Raw genomic sequence first — 19,314 nt, forward strand, 5'->3', positions numbered from 1 at the left:
ACCTTTGATTCTCTCCCATTACAGGGGAAAGAGAGGTCTTCTCAAGGGCGACTGAATATCCACTATGGGGTGAAGCCTGATGAATTAAGCCATTATTAAGAAAATTCAGTCACTATAGACAGTTAATCTTGGTATTGCATATGAAGTATTTTTTTAGACATGGCTTTCTTTTCTATTGATATAAGGTCATTTTCCGCCACCTACTTAACTTATTTAATTTTTCCCCTTTCTCCGCCCTCTCTCCCCTTTCTTGCACTTCCAAGAGAAGAAATTTGAAAATCGGCCAAGAAAGAAGAGAAGGTGAGAGAGAGAGAGAGAGAGAGAGAGAGAGAGAGAGAGAGAGAGAGAGAGAGGCACACAGAGACAGAAAGAAAAGCGAGAGAAAAAAAGAACAAATGTCTCTAGACTAGAGTTTGTGTTCCAAGTCTAGGAAACTGATATTTGAAATGACAATGGGAGCAGAGTCTGGCCCTACAGGTACCAACTCAGAATAAGTTTCCAAACGTGAACCTATGACCACGAATTTACCACAAAGACCAAGGTGCTTTGCAAAGGGAGGTGTTATTGGATCCTTAGAGGAATCTGTCATAGCTCAGATCTAACTAAGCGCCAGCTTCCCCCACTTGCGCAGAGAGCAGGGTCCCTGCAGCGAAGTTTGAGAAAAAGTTTCCCTCCCTCTGCACCTCACCTCCCACAAATCTGCCTAGGTCCTCATTAGAACCCTCTGCAGGGGCAGAGCTGAGCGAGCGGGACAAGGCCCAGGAACTGGCCAGTTCTATGCAACACTTTCTTGCCAGCTCTTGAACTAGGAAGGTGTGTAAAGTTAGTTGCGTTTCATCGCCAGTTCCCGCCTCCCGGAGCGCCCCCAGATTGCCGGCCTAGGGTGCCTTCCCAATCCGCGCCCGGGAGACTGTCAGTTCCACGGGGTCTGTCGGGGAAACCCGAGCAAACGAATCTGAGCAAACGCACAGATCTGGATCTCAGGGACAGCGCCTCGCTGAGAGATTTTGGGGCTCGTCCAGGAGCCCAGATCGCATCAGGCTATCATCCCCCAGGTCCTCTCCGCATCCCCATCTCTCCGCCCGCACCCTGCAATGTCCAATACTCCAGTTGGGACGCTTGGGCTGCTTACCCCCAGAGGCAGCCCGGGTCTCCACGCAGAGCCACAAAGCAATGGCCAGCAGCGCCTTGCTCTCCATCCCGCACCCAGGGTCCAGAACTCGGACGCGGGTTCTTCCTCCCGGCACCTGGCCCAGCGTAGAAGAAGAGCGCAGATGAAAGGTCCGGAGGGCGCAGGGCTAGGGGGTCCGGGCTCCGGCCGCAGCTACAGCTGGGCTCCCCTTGGGTGCCGGTGGGAGATGCTCTCCCGGCTGCGATGCCCCGCGCGCAAAAGGACAAGTCAGCGCCGCACCGCGCCAGCACTCCCGCGGTCGCGGGACTCCGCTCGGGTTGGGGGGCCGGGCAAATCAAAAGCGGGGAGGCGGGGTCTGGAGGGCGGGGTTAGTAGGGGAGGGGCCTGGAGGGGCGGGGCTGCTCCTGGGATGGATCCTGCCCCCCCTCAATTTACTCCCAGGTTGGGTTTCCCAAAGCCCGCTCCATCGCGCGTTCTGGCGACTTTCTGCCGGGGTTTGGTGGTCTCCATTTGCATTGTTGGGTGCAACAAGTTTGTATCGGGCAGGAAAAAAAAAATGTAGCAAGTGGAGAGTTCTTTTCTTTTTGGGTTTTGGGCCACACCCGGTGACGCTCAGGGAATACTCCTGGCTCTGCGCTCAGAAATCTCTCCTGGTTTAGGGGAACCTACGGACGCTGGGGGATCGAACCGCGGTCCGTCCTAGGCAAGAGCTCGCACGGCAAACGCCTTACCGTTTGCATCACCGCTCCGGCCCCACTTAAGAGAGTTCTGAGCGACTCTAGAAGTTTTATAGACTACATGCCCACTCCTCTCTCACCAGCAACTCGAGATACTGGGATCTGGCCGCAAACCGCGCGCGCAGCAAAGGAATGTTGCGCCCCGGACAAGCCGGCCCAGGTTTGGAAGAGGTGTCCAGGCACCAGGTGCATGTCTGGGGCCCAGGTTGAAGTCAGGAGCAGACTGAAGGTTTAGGCATACGCGAGTCTTAGAGGAAAGCAGGGATCGCGACGTTCCAAGACATTCCTGAGAGAGTCGGTGCCTGACGTCCTCACTGTTTGAACATCTGAGACCAAATACTTTTAAAAGGCCTACACACCCCACCTCCATTTATACCAAGTGGTTTCCAAAGTGTTTAAGTAACTAGTCTATCCCCCCAAAGCATTTCAAGTTGAGATCCCTTTATCGGCTTTTGCAAAAAAAAACCCTCTCTCCAGCCCCAGAGAGTCGCAAGTAGCCAAAAATTGTCGAGCAGCCGCCACACGAGGGTCACCCGTCCTACAAGTGGAGTGGCCTGAACAAAGGTATTTTGTAAACTGTGTTGTCTGACAAGGAATCCCAACCTGACTGCTCTCAGGTCTTTCTTTGCCCAGATCCCTAAACACAGGGACGCTTTCAGTCAAAGACCCGGTGGGGGTCCAGGCGTCCAGCTTTCATCCTGGCTTCCCCCAGGAGCAACCGGCAGAAAACGGAGACCTGGGCAGCCAAGGGCCAGCACCAAAAATCAAGGCTCACTGTGTGAGCGACTCCTCTTGATGCTGTTTGATTAAAGTAGGATTCCTCTCTGCCTGCAGTTGTTCCCTCTTTGCTCCCATTTCTCCCCTCTCCTGCAGAGTGCTATCAAGTGTTAGTCACTTAACTTTATTAAATAGGGTCTTCCAGAACGATTTGTCTTTACCTTCCCAGAGGTTTCTTGAGAACTGAAAGGATGAAAGGACAGTTCTTGGGGAGCACATGGAAGTGGGTTATTGTTTCTATGTATATCAGAACCCCTCTTTCTGAAATTCACAGATGAAGTGTGCCTTTTCTGCTTTTTTGTAAAACTATATTTGCTCTTTTACTTTGCCAGTTGACCATTGAAATACTTTATGAAATACAACAAGCATACAATGTACTAAAATGATTTCACATGAAGAGATCTTAGAGTGCAAAGACCCTTCATGCACAGGCATGGACACATGTAAGGCTTTATTTTATTTTCATTTGCCTTTTCTTTTCTTCCAAATCAAATCTGTGCAACCTATGTATACTTTTGTTACCCTTCTTTATAAAGGGTGGCTTTAAGATAAATACTTTTTGAATCCTGGTTCTTTTCACTTCGAAATATAAGTTGAAGCATCCACTTTTAAAATTCCTTAAAATGTATCAAACCTTAAAGTTTCATCTTGTTGTCTTTTCTAATAACAGCATGATATGCCACTGAATAAACACACTAATATTTAATCAGAAGGTATTTATTTGCCAGGTCTTCCTAAAAAAAAAAAAAAAAGATTACTCCACTCTCCCTCCTAATAAACCTAACAAATAAAACAGGATGGACTCTGACAAAATTGGAAAGAGGAGGGTAGATAGAGCATGTTTAGGGAAGGCAATTTTTCTCCATTTCCATGCCAAACAGTTCCCTCTGAGCCTTATTTACAATTCGTGACACTTCCTCTTCCACATCTCACTTAAGAAGATAGTGTCTCCTCCAAATACAAACCAGAACCTGCAGGCTCATGGTAATAGCCCCCTTTAGAGGAAATGATGCGTCTTTGATGGCCAAAAGACCAGAATTTGGCAAGGTCTCAGTGAAATCCGTCTACCACATTCCTCCCACACAGCACTTAGAAGTTAGAAGTGTTCATGAAAAATAACAAAGTCCTCTTAAAAAAAAAGTCTATTCTATGTGCAACACTCTCCCATTTTCTGACACCATAGTGTTCAGTGCTTCATAGACAGTGTTTGGGACACAGGGTTGGGAGTGGGGGGTCCTCAAAGAATATTACTAAAGAACTCTCTGGTCACACTGGGCTTGATTTCATATCTATCAGTGTGTGTGATGTTGATCAACTCACTGCTTATGTATCTACAAAATGCAAAGGATGACAATAGGACCCTTTCCGTAGGGTTTCTTCAAGAACTTAATGAGTGAATGCAAAGCACTTAAAACTAAGGACTTGCTTGGTAAACACAGGTGTTTAGCACATAAGACACATACGAAACATTCTGAAAATTTTATGCCACTTCTCATAAATCTTAAGTATGTAATAATCACTATAGTATTCATGGGTCCAATTTGCAAAGAAACCTTTAAAACTTCAAAGCCAAGTTCATTAAGATTCCATTGTTGGTAAAAATTTTACCCACTCTGAATTGCAAGCTAATGGAACTGATACACAGGAAAACTCACCATGTGAAAGAATTAGTAGCAGACACCTGATTCGTTATCTCTTCCTGTTTCTTAATAAATTCACAAAGCTCTATCTTTAAAAAAAAAAGGTTTGCTACCATAAATTAGATTAAGAAAGTAAAAATTGTGATGGTAGATGGATACATATTTATACCTTGCTACCATGATTTTATTTAAGTGTATTTCAGCGTAATTTTTCTGATAAGTATAGATTGTTTGAAGCACTTCTCTAGATTATATAAAATTAAAATTTCCAATCATGCTGTTTCCAAAAAAAAAAAAAGACATTTCACATAGGTTTACTGTGTTCAATTTTGATGCCAAATTCTAAATGCAAATTCATTTTAGAATAGTTTCTGAGTACCAACTTTGCATCAGGCATTGTAAAGACTAAAGTTACACTGGTTAAAATAAAGACAGTATGAGCATTAATGAGCTGTCATCATAACAGCTCCACATGGAACAAAAATGACCTAATCCCTGAGAACTTGTAGCTCCAACTACTTCCTTGGATTTTATCCATTATTTTTCTCACCAAAGTACATTGCCTTGATTACACTTCATGGTGCCATATTGGGTTCCATCAGCACCAATGTTGTAGATTTTCTATTTTGGAAAGTCAATGTGAAGATCTATAAGGGCTACTAGTTATGGAAATGGGAGATGAATCCATAAGGGTTCATTTTATTATTCTCTCTATGTTTACATATTTGAAATTTTCCTTGATAAAATGCAATTTCTGGGTTAAGTACCCATAATCAAAGGGATGCTTGGTCTACGACAATATATAATCATGACCACCCTGTCATTACCTCTGTGAGACAGCTGAAGCTGAGTGAGAGGAAAGAAATATGCACTTCCTACCTCACACGTTTCTATAACATTTTGTTATCAAACAATAGCAATCAAAATTACCTATCTTCTTATTATTGCTACATTTTCAAATATTGTTGCTTTCTTAGTTACTTGGCACCATCTCATGTCTCCTTAATCTAAATGGTTTGCAATATTTGTTTCTACTATAACTTACCAGAGTCAGTGATCTGACTTTGCCAGATGTTGACATGATTACATCCCACCTGTACTCACGAATTTTGTGCCTTGGAAGATTACAAGCATACATTTTATCTTTCATTATCTACATTGCCTTCACACCTACATTTATTACACTTAGTATGTGATGAATATATTTAAGTTCATTAAAATATGTATATATGTTCCAAGAACATAAGGCTTTATCACCATTACACCAAGCCTGCATTAGTTAGATTTGTATCAGAGTTTAGTTTTCATAATTTAGTTTCATAATTACTTATAACTAGTCAATACATAAAACATACTTTAAGCTTTTTGTGGAAAATAAATCTTATTGCCTGTCACCTGCAGTTAAAAAATAAAAATTACATAATAATTATATAGATCTAAATGCCCTCTTCATACTCTCATAAACTGATTCTTGATATAAAAATAGCAGGGCTGTAGCTATACCACAATGGGTAGAGTAATTGTTTTGTACTCAGCTGGCCCGGGTTCAATCCCCAGAATCCCATATGATCTTGTGAGCACCACCAGAATGACCCCTGAGTACAAAGCCAGGAGTAACCTTAGAGCCAGGTCTGCTAGGTCTGACCCAAAACAACCAAATAAAATAAAATAAATTTAAAACTATAACAAAATTTCAATGTGTAAAGTATACAGGAACCTTAAATCACCTTAAATATTGAAAGATAATAATAAAAGTAGTCCACTTTCATTGAGCAGGCATGTTCTGAGTACTTTGTACTTTAGCCTTCCAAAAGCCCCATAATAGAAGCAAACACCACTAGTAATAATTAGTAAAAGAAAGGAAAAACTGTGATCCAGAGATGCTTCAGTGAATTATGAATCTGCCTTTCAAGCATGAGACTGTGAGTTCTTTCCTCGGTCCCTACAAGTGCTGAGCATTATTCTGATTCTACTCTGCTGTTTTCAACCCCTGGTGCCACAAATGATTTGCAGTAAATTGTATGGGAAAACACAACTAGAGTGAGTAATTTCCAGCAAGAATATATATAAATAGTGCACAAAATGAGTACCACCTCCAGCAAGCACCACAACTGAGTGTGTGAGCCCCAAAACCTGATGTGTGCAACCCCTGATCACGGCATTTTAAACAAAAGAAAGAGGTCAAAATAGGAAGAAAGGACAAGACAGAACTTACTCTTTTTTTTGTTTTGTTTTGTTTTGTTTTTGGGGTTTGGGTCAGACCTGGCAGTGCTCAGGGGTTATTCCTGGCACTACGCTCAGAAATCGCTCCTGGCAGGCTCAGGGGACAATATGGGATGCCGGGATTTGAACCACTGTCCTTCTGCATGTAAGGCAAACGCCTTACCTCCATGCTATCTCTTCTGCCCCAGATCTTATTTTAAGTAAATACCTTCCTAAGAAGGCAAAGTGATTACTTTATCTACAGGCAATGAATGCATGGTTAATGAAATATGATTAATGTAAAGTCATTTTATTTTTAATAATAAGAAGAAAAGGGGCCGGGCGGTGGCGCAAGAGGTAAGGTGCCTGCCTTACCTGCGCTAGCCTTGGACAGGACCGCGGTTCGATCCCCCGGCGTCCCATATGGTCCCCCAAGCCAGGAGCGACTTCTGAGCACATAGCCAGGAGTAACCCCTGAGCGTCACAGGGTGTGGCCCAAAAACCAAAAAAAAAAAAAAAAATAAGAAGAAGAAGAAAAATAAAGCAATAACAACTTCTGAGCTTTTTTCATTAAATGTCAGGTATTTTTCTTGGACTACTTTATTACCATGTTCACAATAGCTCAATGGAATAGGCCTTATAATTATTCTCATAGAAAAGTGAGGGAGTGGTAAAATATAGTAGCTTCAAGCTTTTCCAAAATCCCACAATTAGGGCTGGAGCAACAGTACAGCAGGTAGGGTAATCCCTGATACCATGCATGGCCCTGATCTTCTCCAGAACTGCTTCACATGTTCAGAGCCAGAAGTGAGCCCTGAGTAACACCAGGTATTGCCCCCTGCAATTAGGATTAAAAATCATATAACGTATTTTCCGGCATATAAGACAACTTTTGAAACGAATAAAAGTCAACCGAAAATCGGGGTCGTCTTATGTGCCGAGTATATCCCGAAAAATGTTTTGATATACCTTGCACAAAACGAATTTTCCAACTGGATCTTGCCCCAATCATTGCAAGGCTGCTCAGACCGCCTCTCTAACTCAGCCAATTCAAGCAGGCTTTTGATGCATGCAAATTAGATAATGTTCTGGACCCGAATCTACACTGTCAAAAGCCTGCTCAGATTGGCCAGAGTCAGAGAGGAAGTCTATTGCAGTATAACCTTTGAACCTTTGCTTGTTGTGATTGGCTCACTGTGGTACATGAGCACAGGAACACATGCAGCACATGCAGCACAGGAAATTTCTGTCTGATACAGCGAATATAGGCTTAAACCTATGTTTTAACTGTAAAATTAGTGGGTCCTCTTATACGCGCAGTCGTCTTTATATGCCGGAAAATACGGTAGTAAACAGTCAAGACAGATCCTCCCAAGAACATAGAAAGTTATTCTTTGTGATTGGTCTCTTTCAAAGGCTAAAACTTGTGTGAATTAGTGCCACTGGCTTTTTCAATCTCTTCTTGATAGTCATTTCCATTATTTTAAGCAAATAGATGCCCAAGTCTGACAAAGATTCACTCCGGGATAAATGACCCAGGAAAGATGAAAGGCAGGCAATTAGCTCTCTATCCTTACTCTACTCTTGAAAAACCAACCAGTCGGGCCGGGCAGTGGCGCTAAAGGTAAGGTGCACCTGCCTTGCCTGCACTAGCCTTGGACGGACCGCGGTTCGATCCCCCGGTGTCCCATATGGTCCCCCAAGCCAGGAGCAACTTCTGAGCGCATAGCCAGGAGTAACTCCTGAACATTACCGGGTGTGGCCCCCCACCAAAAAAAAAAAAAAAAAAAAGAAAAGAAAAACCAACCAGTCTATTCTTCATCCTTTACCCAAACTTTAAACTACTAATCTTTGCCTCCAAAGAAAATTTCTTCTATACATGGAGCCACCTGTACTTTGGAGGCATTTCTCTCCTTTTATTCTTCAAGAAAAATTTTAGTCATTCTTCAATATCTAGCTCAAATGACTTCTCAAAATATCAGCATGCCCAACTAAGTACTCAGATGAATTTAAAAATATGGATGTTAATGTATTGTAAATATTAATGGTGAAATACATTGAGGCTCTCATTTAATAAAAAACTGTTATAACTGTAATAAAAGATACTTTGGGTTAAAACACTCGATGTTGGGACTGGAGAGATAGCATGGAGGTAAGGCGTTTGCCTTTCATGCAGAAGGTCATTGGTTCGAGTCCCGGCATCCCATATGGTTCCCCGAGCCTGCTAGGAGCAATTTCTGAGCATAGAGCCAGGAGTAACCCCTGAGCGCTGCCGGGTGTGACCCAAAAACCAAAAACAGGGCCGGAGAGATAGCATGGAGGTAAGGCGTTTGCCTTTCATGCAGGAGGTCATCGGTTTGAATCCCGGCGTCCCATATGGTCCCCCGTGCCTGCCAGGAGCAATTTCTGAGCCTGGAGCCAGGAATAACCCCTGAGCACTGCCGGGTGTGACCCAAAAACCAAAAAATGGAAGTGGACACTGGTAAAGGGATTGATATTGGGACATTGTAGCCTAAAACCTTGAATAACTTTGTAATTCAAGGTGATTCAACAAAAATAAATAAATCCTTAAAAATACTATTACTATACTTACCTGGCAAGGGAGATACTATGATCACGAAGGTGGCTTCCCAGGGTGAGGCTTATCCATTGTACTCTGGATGTGCTGACCCCTACAATTTCCCCAAATGTGGGAAACTCGACTGTATAATTTGTGGTAGTGGGGGACTGTGTTCGCGCTCGCCCCTAAAAAAAAAAATATATATATATATATATTATATATATATATATATATATAATATTACTGGCTATGTAAAAAATTTTTTGCATAACCTTCCTAAGCTCACATCCATATAACAATCATGCAATTAACAACTATCTCTACAATTATTCTGAATTTACACTATCCTAAAATTTATTCCAAGTGCTAAGAAATTTTTTTGTTTTTATATATACACACACAGCACACAGGTGATAGAACACATTACATTACTATATTTTATATGAATGCTTTATTTTCAAATTGGAAATTAGCTCATATGCACTCTATATTCTTAGTGATAAATGTAATCTTTGTATATTTTTGTCTTCCAATATAGTGATAAATTTCAAACAATTTTTTACTTCCTTTTTGCTTATTTTTTCTTTGTTACCTCTGCCTCCATCCCAAATCACATGCCTCTTGGGTTTACTTCATAATTATCTTTACTGAGAGCAAATTGTCAGAATAAATAGAACTATATAATGTCAATAAAAATACAAGGAAAAGTGATTCGTTTGTTAAGTAGTAAGGATTAGGGGTTTGCTTTGCTCTTGAGTAATGAAGAAATAGAAAAAGAGAACTTGCAAAAATTTGCATATGCTACACAAGAAAATTGTTTAACTTGAAATTTACATCTGTGTCTTTTGCAGATTGTAACCATTTCGCAGAGAATTAATACCATCTCCCCTCTTAAAAGATTATCAAATTTTCAAAGCACTGAATAGTGAAAAAAATGCTTTGTTTCTTAGAGAATTCTTAGCATATCAGACAGTCCCAGCTTAGTTAATCAGTCTATAGAGCTTTTCCCATTTTCACAGAATAAAGATAGTGTTTCTTGGTAATGTCACTACACCATCACTGAGACCTAGCCAGTGACAGCAAAAAAGTTTTATGTTCTTTGTATATAAATTCAGTCTCCAAGTTTCCAAAACATTGGTGAGTAGTCCCTTGAGGCACAAATAAAAAAAATCTCTGAGCAGTGTTTTTGAATACTCAATTCTAATATATCACTGATCTGGTGTACAGAATAAGACCAAAGGAAGCAACTCACCAAGGAACACCACACACAGAGAGAAAATTTTAAATAAATGAAAAATATAACTACAGATCTAACTGATAATCATCCAAAAATTGGTCAGGCTGGTTATAGACAGATGAAAGACCATAAGGGAGTCATTTCATGCATCTGACCACATAATATAAATAGAAGTTCCAGATGTGAGGGAAAATGAGCCCAGCTACAAAGCAACACGTCGAAAGTATTAGGCATTAAAACAGTCTTGGATTGGGTACAAAAACACATTTCCTTATCCTAAAAAGAAACTTGACCTTACTTCTTCCTAAAACTAATTAGTTGTCTGTTACTTTTACCTTTCCTTCATCAAGAAATTTTTTTAAATTGAATCACTGTGAATTACAAAGTTAGGAAGATATCCACTATTGAGTTCCAAGCATACAATGTTCCAGCACCATTTCTTCACCTGAGTCCACTATCCTTCACCAATGTCTTTATTTTCCATTTTGCTTTCCAAGGTCTCCATGGCAAACACTTTTACCCACCATAATTTTCCTAGTGTTCCCTTCCCTAACATATTTCTTTACCTAGTGTCAAGCTTCTTATTAAAGACTGGTTCTCTAGCTCTTCATTTCTATTGTCTTTGGGCATGTTATAGTCTCCTATTATATTTCTTTATATCTCACATATGATAGAAATCATATTGAATATGTCATTTCCCTTCTGGCTATGACTTAGTTCAGCATGGTACTCTCTCCATTCATGTAGTTTCAAGTTGCCTGGCTTTATATTTTCTTATGACTGAGTAATATTCCATTGTGTATATGTACCATAGCTTCTTTATCCAGTCATCTACATTTGGACACTTGGGTTGGTTCCAGTTTTTTGTCATTTATAAATGACAAAATTCAATGAGAATAGGAATCCAGATGTATTTTTCTGCAATTGTGCTTTTGTACCTTTAGGGTATATTTCTAAGAGTGGAATTGCTAAGTCATATGGAAGCCCTAAGGCCTTTTGTTTTGAAGAATGTCCATATTATCTTCCAAAAAGTTTGAACCAGTCACCCTTTTTTCCACATCCTCTTCAACACTGGTCATTGTTGGTTTTTTATAAGTGACAGTCTCTCTGATGTGAGGTGAAATTGGTGATATTTCATTATTGTTTTACTTTACATTTTTTCTAATGATTAATGATATACAGCATTTTTATATGACTCTTGGTCCTTTGATTTCTTCTTTGAGAAAGTTCCTACTCATCTTTCTCCCTAATTTTGGATAGAGCTGAATTTTTTTATAGTTCTATCAGGGCTTTTATATATATATACATATATATGTATATATATGTATATATATATATATATACATATATATAAGTTCTGCTTGTTCTACTTATCTTATGGATTTAGTTCTGGTATCAAGGTCTTTAATCCATTTTGATTTAACTTTGATTTGCAAAGAGAATTTCACATAGCCAGTAACAATATTTTTAAGGATTTATTTATTTTGTTGAATCACCTTGAAATACAAAGTTATGCAAGGTTTCAGGCTACAATATTCCAAAAATCAAATGTCTGAGTGGATTTTTTTTCATGTGGCCAACCTGTTCCACTTCATATTTTTATTACTTTATCAAATATTAACTAACCATATGCCTGAAGGTGTATCTCTGTGTTTTTAATTCTATTTCACTTATTTGGAGTTTTACTCTATTTAAGTACCACAGTTATAGTTACTACTGCTTTAAAATACAGTTTGAAGTTGGAAAAAGTAATACCTTCCATCTATTTTTTTCTCAAGAATTATTTTGGTTATTTAGTGTGGATAGGAGGTTATTGTTTCATATAAATTTCAGGAAAATTGGGCCGGGCAGTGGCGCTAGAGGTAAGGTGTCTGCCTTGCTAGCGCTAGCCTAGGACGGACCGTGGTTCGATCCCCCAGTGTCCCATATGGTCCCCCAAGCCAGGAGCGACTTCTGAGCGCATAGCCAGAAGTAACCCCTGAGCGTCACTGGGTGTGGCCCAAAAACCAAAAAAAAAAAAAATTTTTCAGGAAAATTTTGTTTATTTCTTTGAAAAACAGCATGGGTATACTTATAAAGATTGTATTCGATCTGTATAATGCTTTAGAAAGTATTGTCATTTTGACTATGTTAATTCTCCCAATCTATGAGGAGGGAACATATTTCCATTTCTTCATGTCCTTTTATTTTTTAAATTAGTATTTTCCTTTTTAACTTCATCTGTTTTGGTTCTGCTAGGTACAAAAACCTACAAGAAAAAGTCATGCCTGGGATTAAAGCTCAGGTCAAAACCAGGGCACAGAGATAATGGAGCCTGACACACTCACCCCCAAATGCACCAGCAATCTAATATATAGCACCATTTCTTTCTTCAGAGGCATACTAAAAAGGGGAAAATTTTATGTATAGAAACAAGCTCTTATCTACTAGGGATAAGAACTCATACATTTTACAATACAGGGACACCTCCCATCTTGAACATATGTCATGTGGTCCCAATTTAGACATCATATGATTAGACAGTGACCATCTAACCCCAAACCCTAGATCTCAAGACAGAATTGACACAGTTCTCTGAAACAGCTCCAGGAACCCAGCTTCCTCTGGGACATTCCTAATACTGCTCTGACACCAACAAGCATCAATTTTGATATGACATCCTGACAATGAGGAAATGCAACAACTTGGTCTAAGAGCAGGTTGCCTTACATCACCACCTAACGATAAGATGAAATCAGAAGACACATCATCCTTTTATCTGTACAAAACCCAAAATCACTAACTACAGAAGACCGATTTTGACAACCATGACTGGGCATAACCTATCCCGGGCCAATAAAAAAGACCCTAGTTTATGCTTTGGCCTACGACCTGTACAACTAAGATCTCTAATCCCAGAGGTCTAACTGAGACACCTGCAACTGAGCAGAACTTCTGGAAACATAATGAAAGATTCTATCCTAGGCTTCCTCCTAGGATTGGTGCAAAAACCAAGACTACCAATTATAGAAGACTGATTAAAACAACTGATTAAAAAAACTGATGAAACAGAACTTCTAGAACTGTAAAGAAAGACTCCATCCTAGGCTCCATCCTATGACCTGTGCAAATACCAAGATCTCTAGTTACAGAGGCCTGATTTTATCATCCATGACTGAGCAAAAAGTTTCCAGACACCACAAAGGGACCTAGGGCAGAGTAAAAGTGTATGTATGGAGACTGTAGTTTTTCCCATGACAGTATGCTTCAAAGGTGGAGAAACCCTGTATCTCTTAGGCCAAGGGAATTCCCTTTATAATCTCTCCAATTACTGTGCCTATGCAAAAAAAAAAAAAAAAAAAAAAAAAGAGCACAAATTAATGTTTTTTGTTATTTTTGTTGTTGCTTGTTTTTTTTGGGGGGTGGGGTATTTTTGTGCTTTGATTTTTTTTATCTTGGGACCATGGTTTGTTTGGTTGTCTTTATTGCTGTGGTGCTTGTTGCTGTGGTGTTTTTTGGGTTTTTTTGTATGATTTTTTTTGTATTGTTGTTATGTTTTTCTTCCTTTTTCCCTTTCTCCTCTTAAATTGATATTTATAGCCTCTAAAAGGACTCCTCCCATTTTTGTTTATTTGTTTCACTTTTGCCCTCCCCCTTTTTTTTTCCTTCTAACAGAAACACATAACTTGAACCACCTTGTTCTGCCTCACAAATTGAGGAAGAAATAAGGGAGAGTACCAAGACCAAATAGTCATATGAATATCGAGTAGAAATAAAAAATGATTAGACTTAAAAACCAAACCCAAAGCCAACAACAACAGAATTGAAACCCAATCTACAACAAGCTAGACACAGAGGGGACCACTTATACTGGCAGTCTATGGGGCAAAGGAGGGGGATATGGATATGGGATGCATGCTGGGATCAGAGGTGGAGGGAAGACAACATTGGTGGTGGGAATGCCCTTGATTCAATGTCACTATGTACCTAAAATATTACTGTGAAAGATTTGTAATCCACCGTGGTCAAAATAAAAATTATTTTTAAAAAAAATCACACTATAAAAAAGTTAATGAGTGGATGTTGAACCTTGTCTAATGTTTTATCTATATTTATTGATATGATATATGACTTTCTTGTATTAATATGGTATATTATGTTCATTGACTTTCACATGTTAAGCTTGCATCCAAAGGATGAATTTCACTTGTTCATGGTGTATAATCTTCTTGAGTCGTTGGTTTCACTTTGCTAGTATTTTGTTGAAAACTTTTGCTCCTATTTTCATCAGACATATTATATTGATCTATAATTCTCCTTTTTTGTGCTATCTCTTTCTGATTTTGATTTCAGAATAATGTTTGCTTCAGAGAAACTTTGGTAGTGTTTCTCTTTCTTCAATTTCCTGGAAGAGCCTGAAAATGTTTGGCAGTAGATTCTCTTTAAAGATTTGGAAAATTTATTAGTGAGTCCTTTGTTTCTGTGAAGACTTTTAATTACTATTTCAATTTCCCCAATTTTGATAGGTCTGTTCAGATATTCCAGATCATCTTGGTTCAACCTTGGGAGGTTAAAAGATTTCAAGAATTTATCTATTTGGGGGGGGGGAGGTTGGGGCCACACCCGTTTGATGCTCAGGGGTTACTCCTCGCTATGCGCTCAGAAGTCGCTCCTGGCTTGGGGGGACCATATGGGATGCCGAGGGATCGAACCGCAGTCCGTCCTACGCTAGCGCTTGCAAGGCAGACACCTTACCTCTAGCGCCACCTTCCCGGCCCCGAATTTATCTATTTCTTACAGTTTCTCTTGTTTTGTGGCATAAAGTTTCTCAAAGTAATAGCTGATGATCTTTTGAATTTCTGTGGTTTCTATTGTGAAGTTCCCCCCTTTCATTTCTGATGTGGTTACTAGGGGTTTTCTCTCTTTGTGAGTCTTTCTCATAGTTTATCAATCTCATTTCTTTTTTTTTTTTTAAAGAACCAGCTCTTGTTTTTTGTTAATCTTTTGGATTGCTTTTTGAATTCCAATACATAATATTCTATGTTTTGTGACTTTCTTCCATAAGCCCACTTTGGGCTCTTTGGATGGCATTTTCCAAGTTCTTAAGTTGTGCAATTAGATTATTTATGCGATCCATTTTTTCTTTCCAGATGAATGCTTACATGGCTCTGAATTTTCCTCATAATACCACTTTGCTTTATCTCACAAGTTCTGGTAGTTGTGTGTATCCTTATTTTCATTTGTTTCCAAGAATCTTTTTATTTCCTTTCTGATGCACTAGAGGTACAGTAGTGAGATCTTTAATTTCCAGGTGTTTGAGTTCATTTCTCTGTTTCTGTTTGTGATTAACTTCTATTTTCAGTTTGAGAGCATAGTTCATAAAATTCCTATTCCTTTGACTTTATGGAGGTATGTTTTGTAGCCCAGCATGTGGTCTATTATAGAGACTATTTCATGTGCATTGAAGAAAAATGTGCATTTTTCTTTTTAGGGGATTAAAAGATACTCATCTATACTAAAACCATCTTTTTCATATCTTCCTTCAAATCCAACATTTCCTTGCTGAATTTTAATCTAGTTAGTCTATCAAGTAATGAAACAGGACTTCAACTATTACAGTGTTACTATCAGTGTCTTCCTTCAAGTCTATTAGCAGTTGTCTTAAGTATTTTATTATTCCTTCATTAGTTGCATATATTTTAGGCATGTGAGTTTTTCCTGTTATACAAATCTTTTGATCATTAGAAAATGACCTTCAATGTTGAGGTTGTTTGATACCTGTACTGACACCTCTGCTTTATAGTACAGTTTAAAGTTGGGGAAGTGATTCTTCCTCTTTTGTTTCTCAAAAAAAAATTTTAGTTATTAATGGTTGCTTATTTCCCCAGGTGAGTTTCAATAGTGTCTGATTCATTTCTTTGAAAAATGTCAGGGTAATTTTTATAGGAATTGCATTAAATCTGTACAATTACAAAGTATTGACTTTTCGACTATGTTAATCTTCCCAATCCATGAACAGGGTGTATGTCTCCATTTCTTTGTGCCTCTTTTATTTCTTGAAGCAGTTTGAACCTATATTTACATAGATCTTTCACCTAGTTAGTAAGTTGACTCCAAGGTCCTTGATTTTCTGAGACACAATTGTGAATGAAATTGTGCTTTTAATATCTTTCCCTTCTCTTTCATTATTTGTGTATAGAAAAGCCTTGGATTTTTGTATATTAATTTTTGTTATATCTAGAAGCTATTTTGTGGAGTCTGTAGGATTTCCTAGATACAAAATCATGTCATCTGCAAACAGTGAGAGCTTCACTTCTTCCTTTCCTATATAATGTCCTTGATGGTTTTTATTTTTTTCCTAATTGTGATGCCAGGCACTTCTAGTACTATATTGAATAGAAGTGGTAAGAGGGGCCAATCTTGTCTTGTACCAGATCTTAGAGGAAAGGTTTTTAGTTTTTCCCCATTGAGTATAATGTTTGTGATGAGTTTGTGATAACTGGCTTTAACAAGATTGAGGAAAGTTTCTTCAATTTCCATCTTATTGAGAGTTTTTATCAGGACTGTGTGCTGGACCTTGTAAAAAAAAACTTTCTAAACATCTATTTATATGACCATATGATTTCTGTCTTTTCTGTTATTATGGCATATTAATTTTTATTGACTTGTGTATGTTAAAAGACACAACTTTACATCCCTGAAATGAGTCCTGCTTGGTCATACTTTAAAAATTTCTTGATGGACCCGGAGAGATAGCATGGATAAGGCATTTGCCTTTCATGCAGGAGGTCATCTGTTCGAATCCCGGCGTCCCATATGGTCCCCCATGCCTGCCAGGAGCAATTTCTGAGCCTGGAGCCAGGAATAACCCCTGAGCACTGCCAGGTGTGACCAAAAAAAACCACACACACAAAAAAAATTCATGCTAAAAATTTCTTGATAAATTGTTGGAGTCTGTTTGCTAGTGTTTTGTTAAGGATCTTTGCATCTATATCATCAAGGTTATGGACCTGTAATTTTCCATTCTTGTGATGTCTTTGTCTGCTTTTGGTATCAGGATTATGTTGACTTCATAGCAACTATTTGGCAGTGTTTATGTTTCTTCAATTTCCTGGCTTGAATAGCTTGAGGAATATTAGCAGTAGATCCTCTTTAAAGATTTTAAAGATTTCACTAATGAGTCCATATAGGCCTGGTCTTTTCTTTGGAGAAAGCCTTTGGTTTACCCTTTCTATTTCCTTAATAGTGATAGGTCTGTTCATATATTCTGGATCATCTTGGTTCAATTTTGGAGGGTTGTAGTAGTCTAAGAATTTATCAATTGCTTCCAGATTCTCTTGTTTTATGGCATACAGATTTTCAAAGTAGTCTCTGGTTATCTGGTTTGAAATTCTGTAGTGTCTGTAGTGACTTCCCCCTTTTTATTTGTCTCTGATTATTAAATTTTTCTCTCTCTTTGTTAGTCTTGATAATGATTAATATCTAACAGCAGATGAGTAGCTAAAGAAACAGTGGTACATCTACACAATGGAATGCTATGCAGCCATTAGGAAAAATGAAGTCATGAAATTTGCTTATATATTGATGGGCTATTATGCTGGAGACTATTATGCTGAGTGAAATGAGTCAGAGGGAGAGGGATAAACAAAGAAAAATGTCACAAGAGATAGTATGGTAATAATTCCCAGAGACAATAGAGACAAAGGTTGGAAGGTCCGTGGTGTTGATTGCAATTCTGAATTGACAAAGGAGCTGCTCACAATAATTCCAATGCATGGCCAGACCACCGCTAATGAGATATTTCGGCATCTGCGTGATGCCATTGAGAATGCAGGTTTGCCATGGAAGGGGTTTGTTGAAATAATAACCGATGGAGCATCATTGATGACAGGGAGGAAAAATGGACTGGTGGCACTTGTTCAAAAAAACTTGAAGAGGAGGGTGTAGAGAAGGCCATTGCTCTTCACTGCATTATCCATCAGCAGGCCCTTTGCAGTAAATGCCTGCTGTGTGACAATGTGATGTCTGTTGTTGTGAAATGCATCAACCAAATCAGATCCAGGGGCTTAAAGCACAGGAGGTTCCATGCTTTTTTAGAGGAAATGGAGTCAGAATATGGAGGTGTGCTCTATTTCACCGAGGTATGTTGGCTCAGCAGGGGAAATGTCCTAAAAAGATTTTTTGAGTTGAGAGAAGAAATGAAAGCCTTCATGGAGAAGGATGGGAATGCTGTTTGAGTTGAGTGATCACAAATGGCTCATGGACTTAGCTTTTCTTGTTGACATCACACTTAAGCTGAAAGTACTAAACAAGATGTTACAAGGCCCAGGGCAGCTTATCAATGCTGCCTATGACAACGTGAGAGCATTCTCCACAAAACTTGTGTTATGGAAATCTCAGCTCTCTAGGACAAACCTTTGCCATTTCCCAGCATGCAAGGAACTTGTGGATGCAGGCATACCATTCAGTGGTGATAAATATGTTGATGCTATTTTTAAGCTAGAGAAGGAATTTGATCGCAGATTTGCAGACTTCAAAAAGCACAGAGCCACTTTCCAAATTTTTGTGCACCCCCTTTCCTTTGATGTGCAAGATGCCCCTCCTATGCTTGAAATGGAGTTCATTGACCTGCAATGCAACTCTGACCTCAAAGCCAAGTCAGGGAGATTAGTGGAAAAGCAGACATGCATGGGCAATTTTTGAGAGAATTACCCGCCCCCCCCAGCTTCCCTGAGCTTTCCCGAATGTTCAAGCGCACCATGTGCCTTTTTGGGAGCACATATTTGTGTAAAAAGTTATTCTCCACATTGACCTTCAATAAGTCAAAGTACGGGTCTAGACTTAATGATGATCATCTTCAAGCCCTACTGAGGGTCTCAACTGCTTCCTCTCTAAAGCCAAATGTGGTTCAGATTTGTGAGAAGAAGCGCTGTCAAGTCTCTGGCAACAAGGACTAGGCAAAAGATGCCGTGTTCAGAAGAACTGTTCATGATCTTCACTCAATGTTCTATTCATGTTCAGAATAAATAATTAAAACTGTTAATAATTAT

General features: G+C 39.3%; 1 protein-coding gene and 1 non-coding gene across 2 annotated transcripts in view; one reads left to right on the forward strand and one right to left on the reverse strand.

Moving 5' to 3' along the window:
• The window catches only part of KDR (kinase insert domain receptor), a 48,538-nt gene extending 47,109 nt beyond the window's left edge, over positions 1-1,429 (reverse strand). Inside the window, exon 1 of the mRNA XM_049789958.1 lies at positions 1,133-1,429. Within this exon, the coding sequence (XP_049645915.1) occupies positions 1,133-1,199 (67 nt within the window). The 5' untranslated portion in view covers positions 1,200-1,429. The remainder of the gene's footprint in view (positions 1-1,132) is intronic.
• A 7,644-nt stretch (positions 1,430-9,073) lies between these two features.
• On the forward strand, positions 9,074-9,236 carry LOC126033199 (U1 spliceosomal RNA). Its single transcript, XR_007504333.1, has one exon. It is a non-coding gene; the product is annotated as a U1 spliceosomal RNA (small nuclear RNA).
• The last annotated feature ends 10,078 nt before the right edge of the window (positions 9,237-19,314 follow it).

This window comes from Suncus etruscus, chromosome 16, assembly GCF_024139225.1.
Source record: "Suncus etruscus isolate mSunEtr1 chromosome 16, mSunEtr1.pri.cur, whole genome shotgun sequence".
Lineage (NCBI taxonomy): Eukaryota > Metazoa > Chordata > Mammalia > Eulipotyphla > Soricidae > Suncus > Suncus etruscus.